Genomic DNA, 12,520 nt, shown 5'->3' with positions numbered 1-12,520 from the left:
GTGAGACGTATATAGATGGAATTGCCCGAAATTCGGAAACGTTACTTTTATTTCCAGATTCATACCTTCTATCATTTTTTAACTCTTCTACATGTCATTTCAAGAATCAAAACTAAACTAAAACCAAAAGTACTGGAATTTCTTTTCTGTGTGTGTGTGTGATTTAGTGGGAATAATAATTACCATTATTTTGTTTTTTTATTTATTTATTTTTAATTAAATTAAATCTCATCACCAGCATCTTATAACTCGTTAAATTATTCTACTTCCATAAAGGCAAAATATTCACGTTCAAGCTAAAAAAATTTATCAGCGTGTTTCTTAAACAACTTTGCCATAAATAATTGATACAGTGCTGTCAAAATATAAATAATTGCGCATCATTAAATACGTTTCCTTGATTTTAACACTTTTAAGGCATTATTTTTGAAGTGAACTTAAACAGTAATTGTGAGAGCTAAATGGATATACAAAAATTAACTTCTGTTTTTGTAATTATTCGCTTATTTATTATCTATGTAGAGATCATATTATTTTCATTGAAAAGAAACCTCACGTCATAGTTAATTTTTATAAATGAGTTTGAAACGTGTCACTATGTATTTATGATTTATGGACAACATCGTGTACCCATTATAAATTGTATATAGTAAATGCCGAAATTTCGAATTTCTTCTTCGTATTTGAATACGTAAGTTGAGAGTGTCATTCTTTTAATCAAAAAGCCAAACTCTAACGTTACATCTACCAACACCATTACTGGTTTGGGACAGGGTGGAGATGTGTCTGCTGCAAAATGTTTAGGGTTAAAACATAAACGCTCCGTATTTATTAAATAAAAAAAAAACAAATAAAAAAACAAAAACTTAGGGTTTCAAATATTGTCCGAGTCCGCACCCAAATCCAGTCTCTCGTAGGCACGGTGCAGAGCACGCACCAATGAGAAGCGTTTAATGTGCAAAGGGCATGAGCAGCACTTTTAACCTTGGATGACACGACAGGCACAAATTAATAAATGAAAACGCTGAAAAAGGAAGAGCGTGAGGCACACGCGCGAGTACTGTACCCGCTTTTTTTTTTCACCTTCAGCCTAGGGTTTCCTCGCCGTCCACAAACCCCATTATAAATGGTTAGCGATAAGAGCCGCACATTCGCGCCACGTGGTCATTTATTATTGGATGGAGCTGTCTCTCTCCTAACACTCTCTCTCTACATCTACAATTTCTATGCATATGGATCCTACATAAACATGACTCGCTACGGGTTTTTTTAATATACAAAACAAACACACCTTCTTCCAAGGACAAGAAGATAAAAATTCTCTCTCTCACTCACTCTCTCTCTTACTACCGCACACTCTCTCTCATCCGAAAGAATCGAAAGCCCTCTCTCTCTAGGGTTTCTGAGTCCTTCTCAGTCAAATTATGCTCGTACGGTAGGGAATCGGAGCTCCGAGCTCCTCCAGGTAGCTCAGCCGTTGAATGCGCTGTCCTTTGGTGCGGTTTCGTCGCGGAGCCGTTTCGAATCGGCGAGGAGGTGGGAGGGATCGTCTGTGGTGCTCCGCAGGTGAGTTCGGGTGGGCCTTCGTCTCCAGATTATTCCTTTTCGACCCCGGTTTTCAACTCGGTGATTGATTCCGTGTTGATCGGGGACCGGTTCTTGGATGCTCTTGAGCGTGTTTTGATTTGTTTTAGATATTAAGGTCACTGTACTGTTTATGGTGTGTCCACTTCAGCTTTTGCTTTGCTTTGCGTTTCTTTTTTTTTTTTTTCCTTCGTCTCGCTTTATTGCTGCCATTTCACGCTTTTTTTTATAATTTTTTTCTCTCTCTCGTTTTTGTTGCTCGTTAATTCTTGCCGCGCTAATTTTCGTTTATCTCTCGACAAGAGGTGATTTGTGTTGGTCGGTGAACCCTAGGATTTAGGCTTTTGTGGATTGTTGCGCTTCGGTTCGTCGTTTGGTTTCAGCTCCTTGCATGCGTTTATGATGGGCATTTTTTTCTAACATCGCATTAATTCATACACCGAGTCAGTATTTTAGCTGCGAGATTACCAGTTTGGCCTTTGATTTTGAAAAGCCCTAGCGAGATGCTTGGTACTGTTTGGTGTGTGAATGTTTTAGTCTGTGAAGGGATTGTATGGGCGGGATGGCTTCTTTTCTTTGTCGTTGCGTTTCAAATGTTCAATTGTTGACTTCGAGCATCTTTGTGGTTGGTTTGTCGAGTGGAAAACTAGGGTTTAGGAACTTTCATAATGTTGGAGGTTGTTATTTTATGTGATTAATCGTTGTGTATGAGGTCGTGGTTGGTTGTATATAACTTTTTCGTGGACTTTGCCCTTGTTTGCCTTCGTTTTCCGTTTCATTTGTTAGCTGATTTGGATAAACCCTAATTTTATACAAAGCTTGATTAAGCAGCGTTTTTTAGTTTTTTCTTGAAGTTCTAGTGTTACTGTCGTTTAATTGACGATGTCTATTGACTTAATTGTTTGATCCTTTGTTTCCGTTTCAAGTTTTATAAGTTTAAGTTGTGTTGGCAGGAAACATCGTTTAATCTGAGATTCTAGCTGCTTGCTTGTACTTTGAGGATGTGCATGCATAGCTGTGGAAAATCATTTTCAAGGTGCTTTTAAATATTGTCACTGAGTTTATGGGGTCGTATATTCACATTGACTCGATCTCCATAGATCTTGCCGAGTCTACTCGCAAGAGGGATGCAGGCAAATGTGAACATTTCTCGATACGGTATGTTGGCCTTGATGCTACATATTCTTACTATCCTACTAATTTTGTCAAGAGATGGAGGAGAGGGAAGCAAATTTGTGTTATACAGCTTATGTCTGCCATCCACTTAGTGCATAGTATCTTGTAATTCATGTCAACAGTTTACAACTTCTTGTTCTTATTAGACGAGATCCTAAATTCCTAATGTATGTGTCACCATAGTACAGTAGCAGTGTCATATAGATGATTGCAATTAGTAGCACTGTCAAGTTGTTTGTAACTATTGGCAGTTTAAAGTTCAAAGCCCGTTGATTAATGCATGGCAATTAGATCTCGTTAAGAATCAAATGGGTGGTGAATGCACACCTACGGAAAGTTTTGGATTTACAGAATTATTTCAATAAGTGTTAGTTTTCTATAGTGAATTTAAGGATATATGTATCGATGTTCAAAACATAAATGTAAGTAGGTGCTTTTGGTATTGTTCGTCAATCAAAATCAAAATTTTATCTCAGTAACCTATGTTAATCTTAAATGCAAATCTTTTTGTGCAAATTATTAAGATAAACTCCAATTCTGATTTGGACTGCAACATGAACAAACGCAAAGGAACTAAGTTATTGAACTCTTTCATCAACCAAAGAAGAAAACTGAAATTAAATGATATCTTAAATCTAGAATGAATAATCTTTCTCTTGGTTCCCTTTCAGGATCCTTAACACTTACTTTATTGTTAGTGCAGTGGATTTGTGTCTGAAATTCGCAGAAAAGACTGGAAAATATGTTGGCCATTTCCAGTACACGAGTCTGACAAACAACCGTCGTTTCTACCATTAGATGCACCAAAATATAGATGTAGGCGTTGCCAAAACTCTGCAATAGAAATTGCTGGCAAAGACAGCCTGAAAGACGATCAGACAGACTTGAATTGTTGCAGTACTGAATGCAGATCTGGTAGCAATTGCAACAATGAAGCTCTCAAGTCTGGTATTCAGGAAGATCCTGTGCCTGATGCTGTTGAGAGAAGAGAAATTGATCTTAATACTGCCCTGAGCTGCATCAATGATTACTTGCCAAATAGTAATGAGAAAGGCAGGAAAGCTGGAGTTGTACCTAGCAAAATAATTGGTAATTTAAATATCAGTTCTATATGTATTTTTTATCATCTTTTCGGTATGTAATTTGATTTTCTGTGTGTACCCCAGACCTTGACAGTGGCTTGGAGGATAATCTCAATCACCAAGTGACAAGTGTTCCATCACCAAAAAATTTGTCAGACCTCACACCACCAGAAGTGCACGCTGCTAAGAAAGGTAGGCTCAGCAGACTGGGAGATAAAACAATCAAGTCAAGCTGCACTGCTTTTATTCTTTTGTATTACATAAGTGATAGATTTCTGTTTATAATCTTAGTATGTTCTTGGGTACTAAGACTGTAATTCACAGAAAAGTTGTTTTTTCTCTGATACAGACTGTGAAAGTAATGAAGTTTCTTTTCCCGGGCTTTCTAGCAATCTGAAATGCACGGAGAGGAGCTCTTCTGAGATGTGTAATGGAGGAATACCTGCAGCTAATCAATCCCAGAATGATGTAATAAAAGCTTGCACAGTTTTTAGGAAAGGAGCAACAGTAATGGAGGAGGTGAACAATACAGACGATCACCCAAGTGGACCTCCTCTTGAATTAGTAGCTTGTAATGATACTGCACCTGTAGGGAGTATAGACAATACAGTTGAAAATGATTTTCAGGATCATCATTCAGAAAAGTCCACTGGTTTATCTCGTAGGAGGCCTCGGAAGGTGCGCTTGATGTCTGACTTATTAAGTGACAATGGTGAATTGAAGACTGAGCAAAACTCAATAAAAGAATCTGTATCCCTTGGTACTTCCCATGCCTCTGCAGCTTCACAGGCACAATCAATTTTGCCTGGAAAGGGGGATATTGAAGGAGGTTTGCCTTTGACAAGCACAGGTCCGATTCGAAAAAGGAAGTTTCCTCTGGATGAGGCACGAAGACCTACAAACATGGGTTTTCAGAGGGTTGAAAATGAAGTTCAGAACTCACAGGGAGTTATAAAAGCAACTGATACTCTTTTGGATGCTAGATCCAATTTCAAAGATGTATCCAAGGGAATATGTTTACAAGATGCCACAAAGGGCCGCTGGAATAAGACTGAAAGTGAAAGAAGCCGCATAATCAGTAAGAAGAAAAACAAAAAGATTCAAGGTGCAGATAATTGCTTGATTTCTGAGCAACCAGTAGGACAGCACAGAGAAAATGAAGAAACCACGGATACTACCGAAAAGGCATATGCATCTAAAACTAATTCTTCTAGATTAGCTCCTCCTGCATTCACAGGCAAAGCCACGGATAATTTTCCTACCCACTCCCTAAGAATGGAAAACGAATTCAATTTGTCCAAAGTAAAGGGGAAAATGCTGCAAACTGACGTGGAGCTGGATTCTTTATCCTGGCAAAAAAATAACATGCTTGTACAAGATTCCAATGCATATTCAGGGGAAAAGGTCAGGTCTACTATGCCTTTAACAATTCAAATTCCTTCTGGCCAAGGGTTGATAAATAGAAAAGGACTGGAAGAGGGACTTCATCTTTCTCTAAACAATTATTTGGTGGATGCACATGTTTACAACAAAAAGTGTATCCATCAGATTGAAAGTCGTCTACCTTTCTCAATGCCTTTTCAAGATGGAACCTCCAAAGTACCACAGCTTAAGTGGAAAGACAGTGACACTAATGTCTTTGGAGGGCAAAGCATTCCTTCCAAGAACCCAACCAATGCTCTTTCAGGAAAAGCAGTTCATTGCGAAGTAAGTTCCCAGAAATCCCCTTGCAATGGCTTTTTATTTTTTTCACTTGTGAACCATTTTGGCTTCTTTTAGTTTAAACTTTCAGTGAATTATTTATTTTTTCAGGAAATTAACAGTTCAAGAAACGCACAACAAACTATCGAAGCTGTGGACCAACTAGGTTTTGTGAAAAGGTACAGTGAACAAACACTGGAGGTGTCCGAGCAAGGAATGCTAGATGATATACCCATGGAAATTGTGGAACTCTTGGCGAAGAATCAGTATGAAAGGTGTCTTCCTGATGTAGAAAATAGAAGCTCGACGTTAGAAAAACCCTCTCTTGGAAGGAAAAGACAGATTGCAGGTGGCTCCACTGTACACAAAAAAGGGGAGATGAGCTTGTTGAAAGATGGCCAAAAGGAGAAACCTCAGGGAAAACATAAGAAAAACAGCATGATCACAAGAGGAGAGAATGTGAAGCCTAGCAAAAGAAAGCCTGTTCATTACTTTACCCCATTTGATGGAAACAATTTGAGTATGAATAATCTCTGCCCACCTCAACCCCCCTTTGGGCTCGACGTTTCCCAGTCCCAAAAAAAGCCATCAGGTGGATTACAGTTTTCAGCCATTGGTTCTAGTCAGCTTGGTAGTTCTCAAAATTGCAGGTTGAATGGGAGTTTTGAAGAACGTGGATCCCCTAATGCGACTTTTCAAGCCCCTGGGGGATGTAGCTTACACAAGAATATCTTACATCAGGATGATGAAGCTTCTCGCATCTGGGCATCCTTGACTTCAAATCATGTTTCCCCAGGATACGATTTACCCAAAAGGGTTGTTTCTTCTCAGCATCCTAGTTGTAACATGAACATAACTTCTCTCCAATCTGGTGCATTTCATAAGCAAAACACGAAGAGGGATACTGATCTTAACTACATGAATCTGAATGCTGCTGGACTAGAAAAGCTTAGTAGGAATACAGGTTCTGAAACCTTCAGCAGGATGAATGGAGAATATTCATTTCCTTGCAAACATAGTGGAATGGAGCCTCATCAAAATTTGAGGGGATCCCTTGATTTGTATTCTAATGATACAATACCAGCCATGCATTTACTCAGCCTTATGGATGCTGGCATGCAGTCCCGAACAGCTTTTGATGTTGGTGTCAGTACTCAAATGCTTAAAAGGCCCTCTTATCCTTCCGACTGCAATACTAAGTTGGAGATTGGTACGTCTAAGCTCCCTGGTACCGTGAAAAGGCCATCTTCTGATTATTGCAGCAGAAGTTTCTTATCAGATAAGCATGGCTGTTTTGTTGGCCCTCCAACCTTCGGTGCATCATCATCGACCCCGCATGACAAGAAATTAGCAAGAGCTACTGGTTTCAATGGTCAAAATCCAACCAAGTCTGGAAAGAAAGAAAAGTTGAAGAACTCCATCTCTACCCTGCAGAATAAAATTGGCAAGCAAATTAGCTGGCCTCATAATGAAACAGAAACATCAATGCAGCGCAAATTGGACGTTAATGGTAATCATGAAACCCCAGTGCCATGTAAAATCATCTCTGGAAACACATGCATGGTCAACAGGAACCCAGCTGATCTAACCATACCAGAAACAGGGAATATCTATATGATCAGAGGAGAAGATCTGAAATTTGAGAAGAGTATTCCCAGAAACAGGCTTCGCTTTCCCATTCCATATGGATACAAGCAGCAGAGGAATTTGAAGGGAACTAAAATGAAAGAACATGCAAAACATTGAAACCATTCCTTATTCCATGATCTGGTAGTTTTTCAGAATCTCCTGAGTTTCATTAAATGCTATGACTTTATGATACTGCTTGTCTTTGATACACCTTATTTTTCCTGTCTTAAATATTTCAGCTGGTGAAATCTTTACATGCAATCTGAGGATAGAAAATGATTTTCATTCTCTGCGTAGAAGCAGACTTTTGACTTGGATACTGAGATTTGCTGACTCGGGGAGGGGGTTGATTGGATGCCACTTCAAAAGCCGAGAGATACATAAAACAGACACATCTATTTAATGAACCTGTTGTAATTAGTATTAATGTGAGCAAAAAATATGTTCGTTTATCATGTTTGTGTCGTAAAATCTATGGGGGAAGCGTAGCGATATCTCCTTAAAGTATCAGTTTGTGTCATAAAAGTGTACTGGGAAGTCTCTCATTAGCCTCATATAGACTTACTATGATAGTGTGGTTACAATTCATACAAGTGGCAAAACCAAGGAGATAGATATAGTTTGTGGCTAAGATGTGAGTTTCTTCCCTCAAACATAAATTTAGATATTGACATTTTATATCCCTCGTTTGTACCCATTCCTATCTCTTTGGGTGCATATTTATGAAGTTCGTATGTTGTCCCTTTAGTAAGATTTATCTCGTTCATTTAACATTGATTTGGCAATAACATGTGAAGGTGGTAGGAACTAGCAAGGAGAGGGAAAAGTAGTCGTATATGTACACGCATTTTTTAAATTATATCACTAATGGGATCCGCCTTTCTTTACGAAGAACATTGCTCTTATGGAAATCACAAAAGAAAAATTAAAACAATTTTACTGTAATATTATAATAATATAAATTAATGATTGATGAATAGATGAAATTGTCATTGGTTTGGATATTTAAATGTAATTTCAATATATCATTGTTTAAGAGCTCACACTAAAATATTCTAAAAGTTTTTTATGTTGCAATATACCCATAATCTGTAAATAAACTATATATTGTATAATAACAATACAAAATAAATTCTTGATAATGGTTAGCTTACGAGTTTTTGTCGTAAATTTCCCTTTGCGCTTTCTTTTTATTACAATGTGTGCATAATTAAGTAAGGAAGAATTCACTGTGTAGATGGTTAAGCATCGGAGAAAAACACACATGCATTACTTTGTCTTTCTACTTTGGATTGTGTGATTTCCGGGAACCACTGTGGAGAGGAGAATTATTAAGTTACTTAGCTAAGCTCTGGTGAATAAAGACAAATAAGAACATCTAAAGATTAAGTAGTCTTAACATGATTAAAGTTTGAACCCGAAAATACAGGAACGATTGAAGGAGATAGACCAAAGAATGAAATAAAAAAGGAGAAAAATAAACAATTTATATTGGTTTGACTATGAAATTTAGCGCGTATAATCTAGTCTTTAAAATATGTGAAATTTATGACATAGTCTTCTCTTACAATTTAACTATTGGATATATTATTTTTTAGCCCTTTACATTAGATCAGCTTCATACTACAAAAAATCATCATATCATTTGTATGTGTGTGTATATATATAAAAACTATATTATGTAACATAAAATTTGATAATTAAACTAAATAAAAACATATTGTCAACCTTAAGAGTGGAGTTGTATACCTTTTTAGAATTTGCTTTAATTACACTGAGTGAGGATCCTCTCTACATTAAAAGAATAAATAAGAGTTCAATGATCAGCATTTCTTAAGTGTTACTTTAATTTGGCCACTCTCCTTCTTGAAAACATCTACCTTTATGAATGATTTTTTTGAATACTTTCATTCTTTCTTCTTCTTCTTTTTAAATATAACCCCTCAACTATTGCATGTGCTTGCTTCTTGATAATGTTGTATATACAATATTTTCGTAAGTTGTCTCATAAGAATATATCCTTCGTAAACATTATATTATTTTTTATCTTTAGTTATTACATTCACCTGATTCCACAATTCTCTTTATATATAGATGGTTATATATTTACTTTTTCCAATAAATATATTTAAAAAGAAAGAGCTTGACGAGAATATTCATGGTAAGAAATAATAATAATCTTAAAAAATAAAATAGTAAATAGCTTACAGACATTTAAGTGTTTAAATAGCTGACATTTAAATGTCACACATAATTATTTAATAACATTATATAATATTTTGTTGTCGGGAATATTATCTGTTATTCATTAGTGTTTACGAATGCAGCACCTAATTAAACAAAATTGTTGGTAAGAAATAAAACAAGTAAAAGAGACCAGCAGGTTTTCGGGATAAAAAATGAGACCAACAATGACTTTGCTATGAAAAATTAAGACAAATATAAAATTTAAATTTTGCATTAAATTACACACAATACACTCATTCCATGCTTAGTAAAGAAGGATTATTATGTTAATGACTCCTTTATAAATAACCCTATCAGGTATAATAAGTAGCACAAAATTAGCACGCGGTTATGAACTTTCTGGTTCAGACCATTCCACATACATGCAATCACTGCAAAGACAGACTCTGTTCCTTCAATTTGGATTTTTCTAAATAATTTCTTTTTCCCTTTCTTTTGATTAGTATGGGTCACAATAAGCAATTATACACTCACCAGATTAGTTCAACAAGAGATCGGTCAGTTTTATAATCTGTCATCTTTTTCCTTTCTGCATATTAGGTATCTCATAATTAATATATATATATATATATATATATATATATATTTATTTATTTATTTCTGTAAACTAAAGTGTGTTATATTTATCTCAAACTCATGAACTCAAAATATACATTTGAATCTTACAGCTGTATATATAGGTTTGGCTTCGTTAATAAAGAAGCGTTGATTTAAAATAAAATCACATGCAGATAGAAAGATGAACGTGGTATTGTTTATATGCGCTAGTTAATTTTAGTTCTTATACAAACACAAAAATTATTACTTAAATTACTCATACAAATCATTAATTAAAAATTAACAAATAAAATTAGAGGTTGTATGTGTGGGATGAATTAATGAATGAATCTTGATCTTATAATAGTAAAAATGACGATAGAATATTGTAAAGAACAGTGTAAAAATAGTTATTGCCGGAACAGACATTTATCCACGCCATGTGCTTCTTTGCAGGTAGAATCCAACTGTTAAATACATAAAATGGTAGAAAATGAGATACTAATGAAAACAAGTATTACTTATTGTTTTTTTGAATTAAAAAACGAATAGGGCAATTTCATTTTGAAACTGGGATAGATTATAATGGACGTGCATATTTATGCAACCAGAAGAGGAAACTTTTCTTTATCTTAAGCGTAAAGCCATGATGTTGATCATGCAAATGCTTTTAAGATTTTCATGCATAATAATACTTAGCAGAAAATCCCCACTTTTCAGTTGTAAGTAGTAGTATCAGTTTCTTCATAGAAATTCCTGGTACACAGAAGCAATATCAATAGCAAGCCATGAAAAAATTGTGGTTGTTTCTTCTCTTCATTGTTGAGGAGATTAATTAAGAAAGATGAAGGATGAAAGACAAAAGAAAAGCTTTGTACCATAAAAGGCATCATTTTACTGAAGAAAGTAAATAGCTACATACTCTAGCTAGCTACCTTATTGACAAGACTTGGATGAAGAAATATCAAACATGTAACTCCCTCCATTTATGAGATAACAACATCAGTGTCTGCCTTTTGGTACAACTACAAGTAGTTCATATACATAGCCCTTATAGACTCTATATCACACTCATCACCCTTTTTCTGATTCCCACTCACACCATTATGAATCAAATTATTATCAGGATCTATTTCTTGTTTGGATTCAATAATTAACTAACCTGATTAATTCAACTGTAGGATATGTTTGCTGCATCATCCCCAAGAAATAATGTTACATCTATATTGAAATATGCAACTCTCGCATACATGCACAGATCTTGGAGTTAACAGGTACAGTTGAATTCAATCACCAGAATCATCAAGTAAGCACATAAAAAGAACATTTCAGGCTTTAGGTCTTTTCTTGTCACATCATGGAAGATTATACATCACTGCATTCTCAGAGAAGAACTATATAATCCTTTGCTTCTTGCGTGAGTGTGTGTATATATATACACATATATATACCGTACAAATTCTTGTTGAAATGAGGTATGATGAAGATGAGGCTTGCATGATTTATAAAGAACCCACTGTGTGATAGCCAGAATAGGCCATGATTCTTCAACCTACAAAGTGAAAGTGCTATGTGTGTATTTACCTTTTACAAGGTTCTTTTACTTGCTCTATGAATCAGATATTTTCTCTGCGTTTGCATGCTCCTGGGATTGTACAGAAGAAAAATTAGAGCATGTAGATAAAATGCATGAAAAAGTTATTATGTGTCTGCAAATTTTTCGATTTAAAATGGTCTATATATGTGTACACAATTTTATCAATCTGAGCAGTGAAATTAGAGGGATCGATTATGATCTAAAGCTAATATCGATGTAGGTTAAAGTACACGATTCATTAAACTTTAGAAAAATTCTGATCATGGTTATTGTGAATATCTGCCTGTTTTACTAGTAAGAAAAAATAGTAATCGCAGGTAGATTTGAGCCAGAATACAAACACGATTATTGATTCCGCATATTTGCATCAAAATGTTCTTAATAAGGATTTATCAAAATTAATATTTTCTGGCCTCTTAGACGTGCATTGAAGCGGTTGAGATAAGTGAAAATCTAGATAAAAATTTGAATAATGATCAACACTTATCTACTCTAAATACAATTTTAAGATTTACCACTTTTTTTCTCATCCTTTCACATCATATATAATTTTTTTTACTTTTTTTTATGGTTTATCTATTATCCAAAGTTACTGTTGTCCATTAGTGACTCTTGGAACTGCTAAAAGTCATACAATTGGTTCTGCTTATGGATTCACACACACACACACACAGATATATATATATATATATATATATATATATATATATATATATATATATATATATATATATATATATATTCATGGGTGAGTTTTGGAAGAATGGGTACTCAAGGCAAGTTTAAAATACTGGGTTTTCACGTTACAGTGGAATGATGAATATATGGATGAGTAATAATATTAAAATCATTTAGAGTTCCCAGAAACCACAGAGTGCTTATAATCTCAACTTATTTGTTTCTTTATGAATATTCAAACCGTTGGTTTTTATTTAAAACAACATTAAAATGTCGAACACACTCAGTT

The 12,520-nt window shown here is 35.1% G+C and overlaps 1 protein-coding gene across 2 annotated transcripts; it reads left to right on the top strand.

Moving 5' to 3' along the window:
- The first annotated feature begins 1,277 nt into the window (after positions 1–1,277).
- LOC114162946 (protein EMBRYONIC FLOWER 1) lies at positions 1,278–7,923 on the top strand. Of its 2 annotated transcripts, none has more exons than XM_028046961.1 (7): positions 1,278–1,566; positions 2,538–2,742; positions 3,464–3,849; positions 3,927–4,034; positions 4,192–5,549; positions 5,655–7,313; positions 7,412–7,923. In XM_028046961.1, the coding sequence occupies exons 2-6, from the start codon at positions 2,648–2,650 to the stop codon at positions 7,287–7,289; spliced, it is 3,582 nt and encodes a 1,193-aa protein (XP_027902762.1). In that variant the 5' UTR covers positions 1,278–1,566; positions 2,538–2,647; the 3' UTR covers positions 7,290–7,313; positions 7,412–7,923. The 2 variants fall into 2 exon arrangements, with proteins under 2 accessions (XP_027902762.1, XP_027902764.1); XM_028046963.1 differs by having other exon boundaries at positions 1,278–1,576.
- The last annotated feature ends 4,597 nt before the right edge of the window (positions 7,924–12,520 follow it).

This window comes from Vigna unguiculata, chromosome 9 (genome assembly GCF_004118075.2).
Source record: "Vigna unguiculata cultivar IT97K-499-35 chromosome 9, ASM411807v1, whole genome shotgun sequence".
NCBI lineage: Eukaryota > Viridiplantae > Streptophyta > Magnoliopsida > Fabales > Fabaceae > Vigna > Vigna unguiculata.
This window is presented reverse-complemented; position numbering and strand designations above follow the sequence as displayed.

Bases quoted from the DNA above. Each gene is read 5' to 3' on its own strand.
- LOC114162946 (XM_028046961.1), top strand. From the start codon at position 2,648: ATGGGGTCGTATATTCACATTGACTCGATCTCCATAGATCTTGCCGAG. The intron at 3,850-3,926 runs GTAATTTAAATA...TGTGTACCCCAG, and splicing joins TGTACCTAGCAAAATAATTG to ACCTTGACAGTGGCTTGGAG. The intron at 5,550-5,654 runs GTAAGTTCCCAG...TTATTTTTTCAG, and splicing joins GAAAAGCAGTTCATTGCGAA to GAAATTAACAGTTCAAGAAA.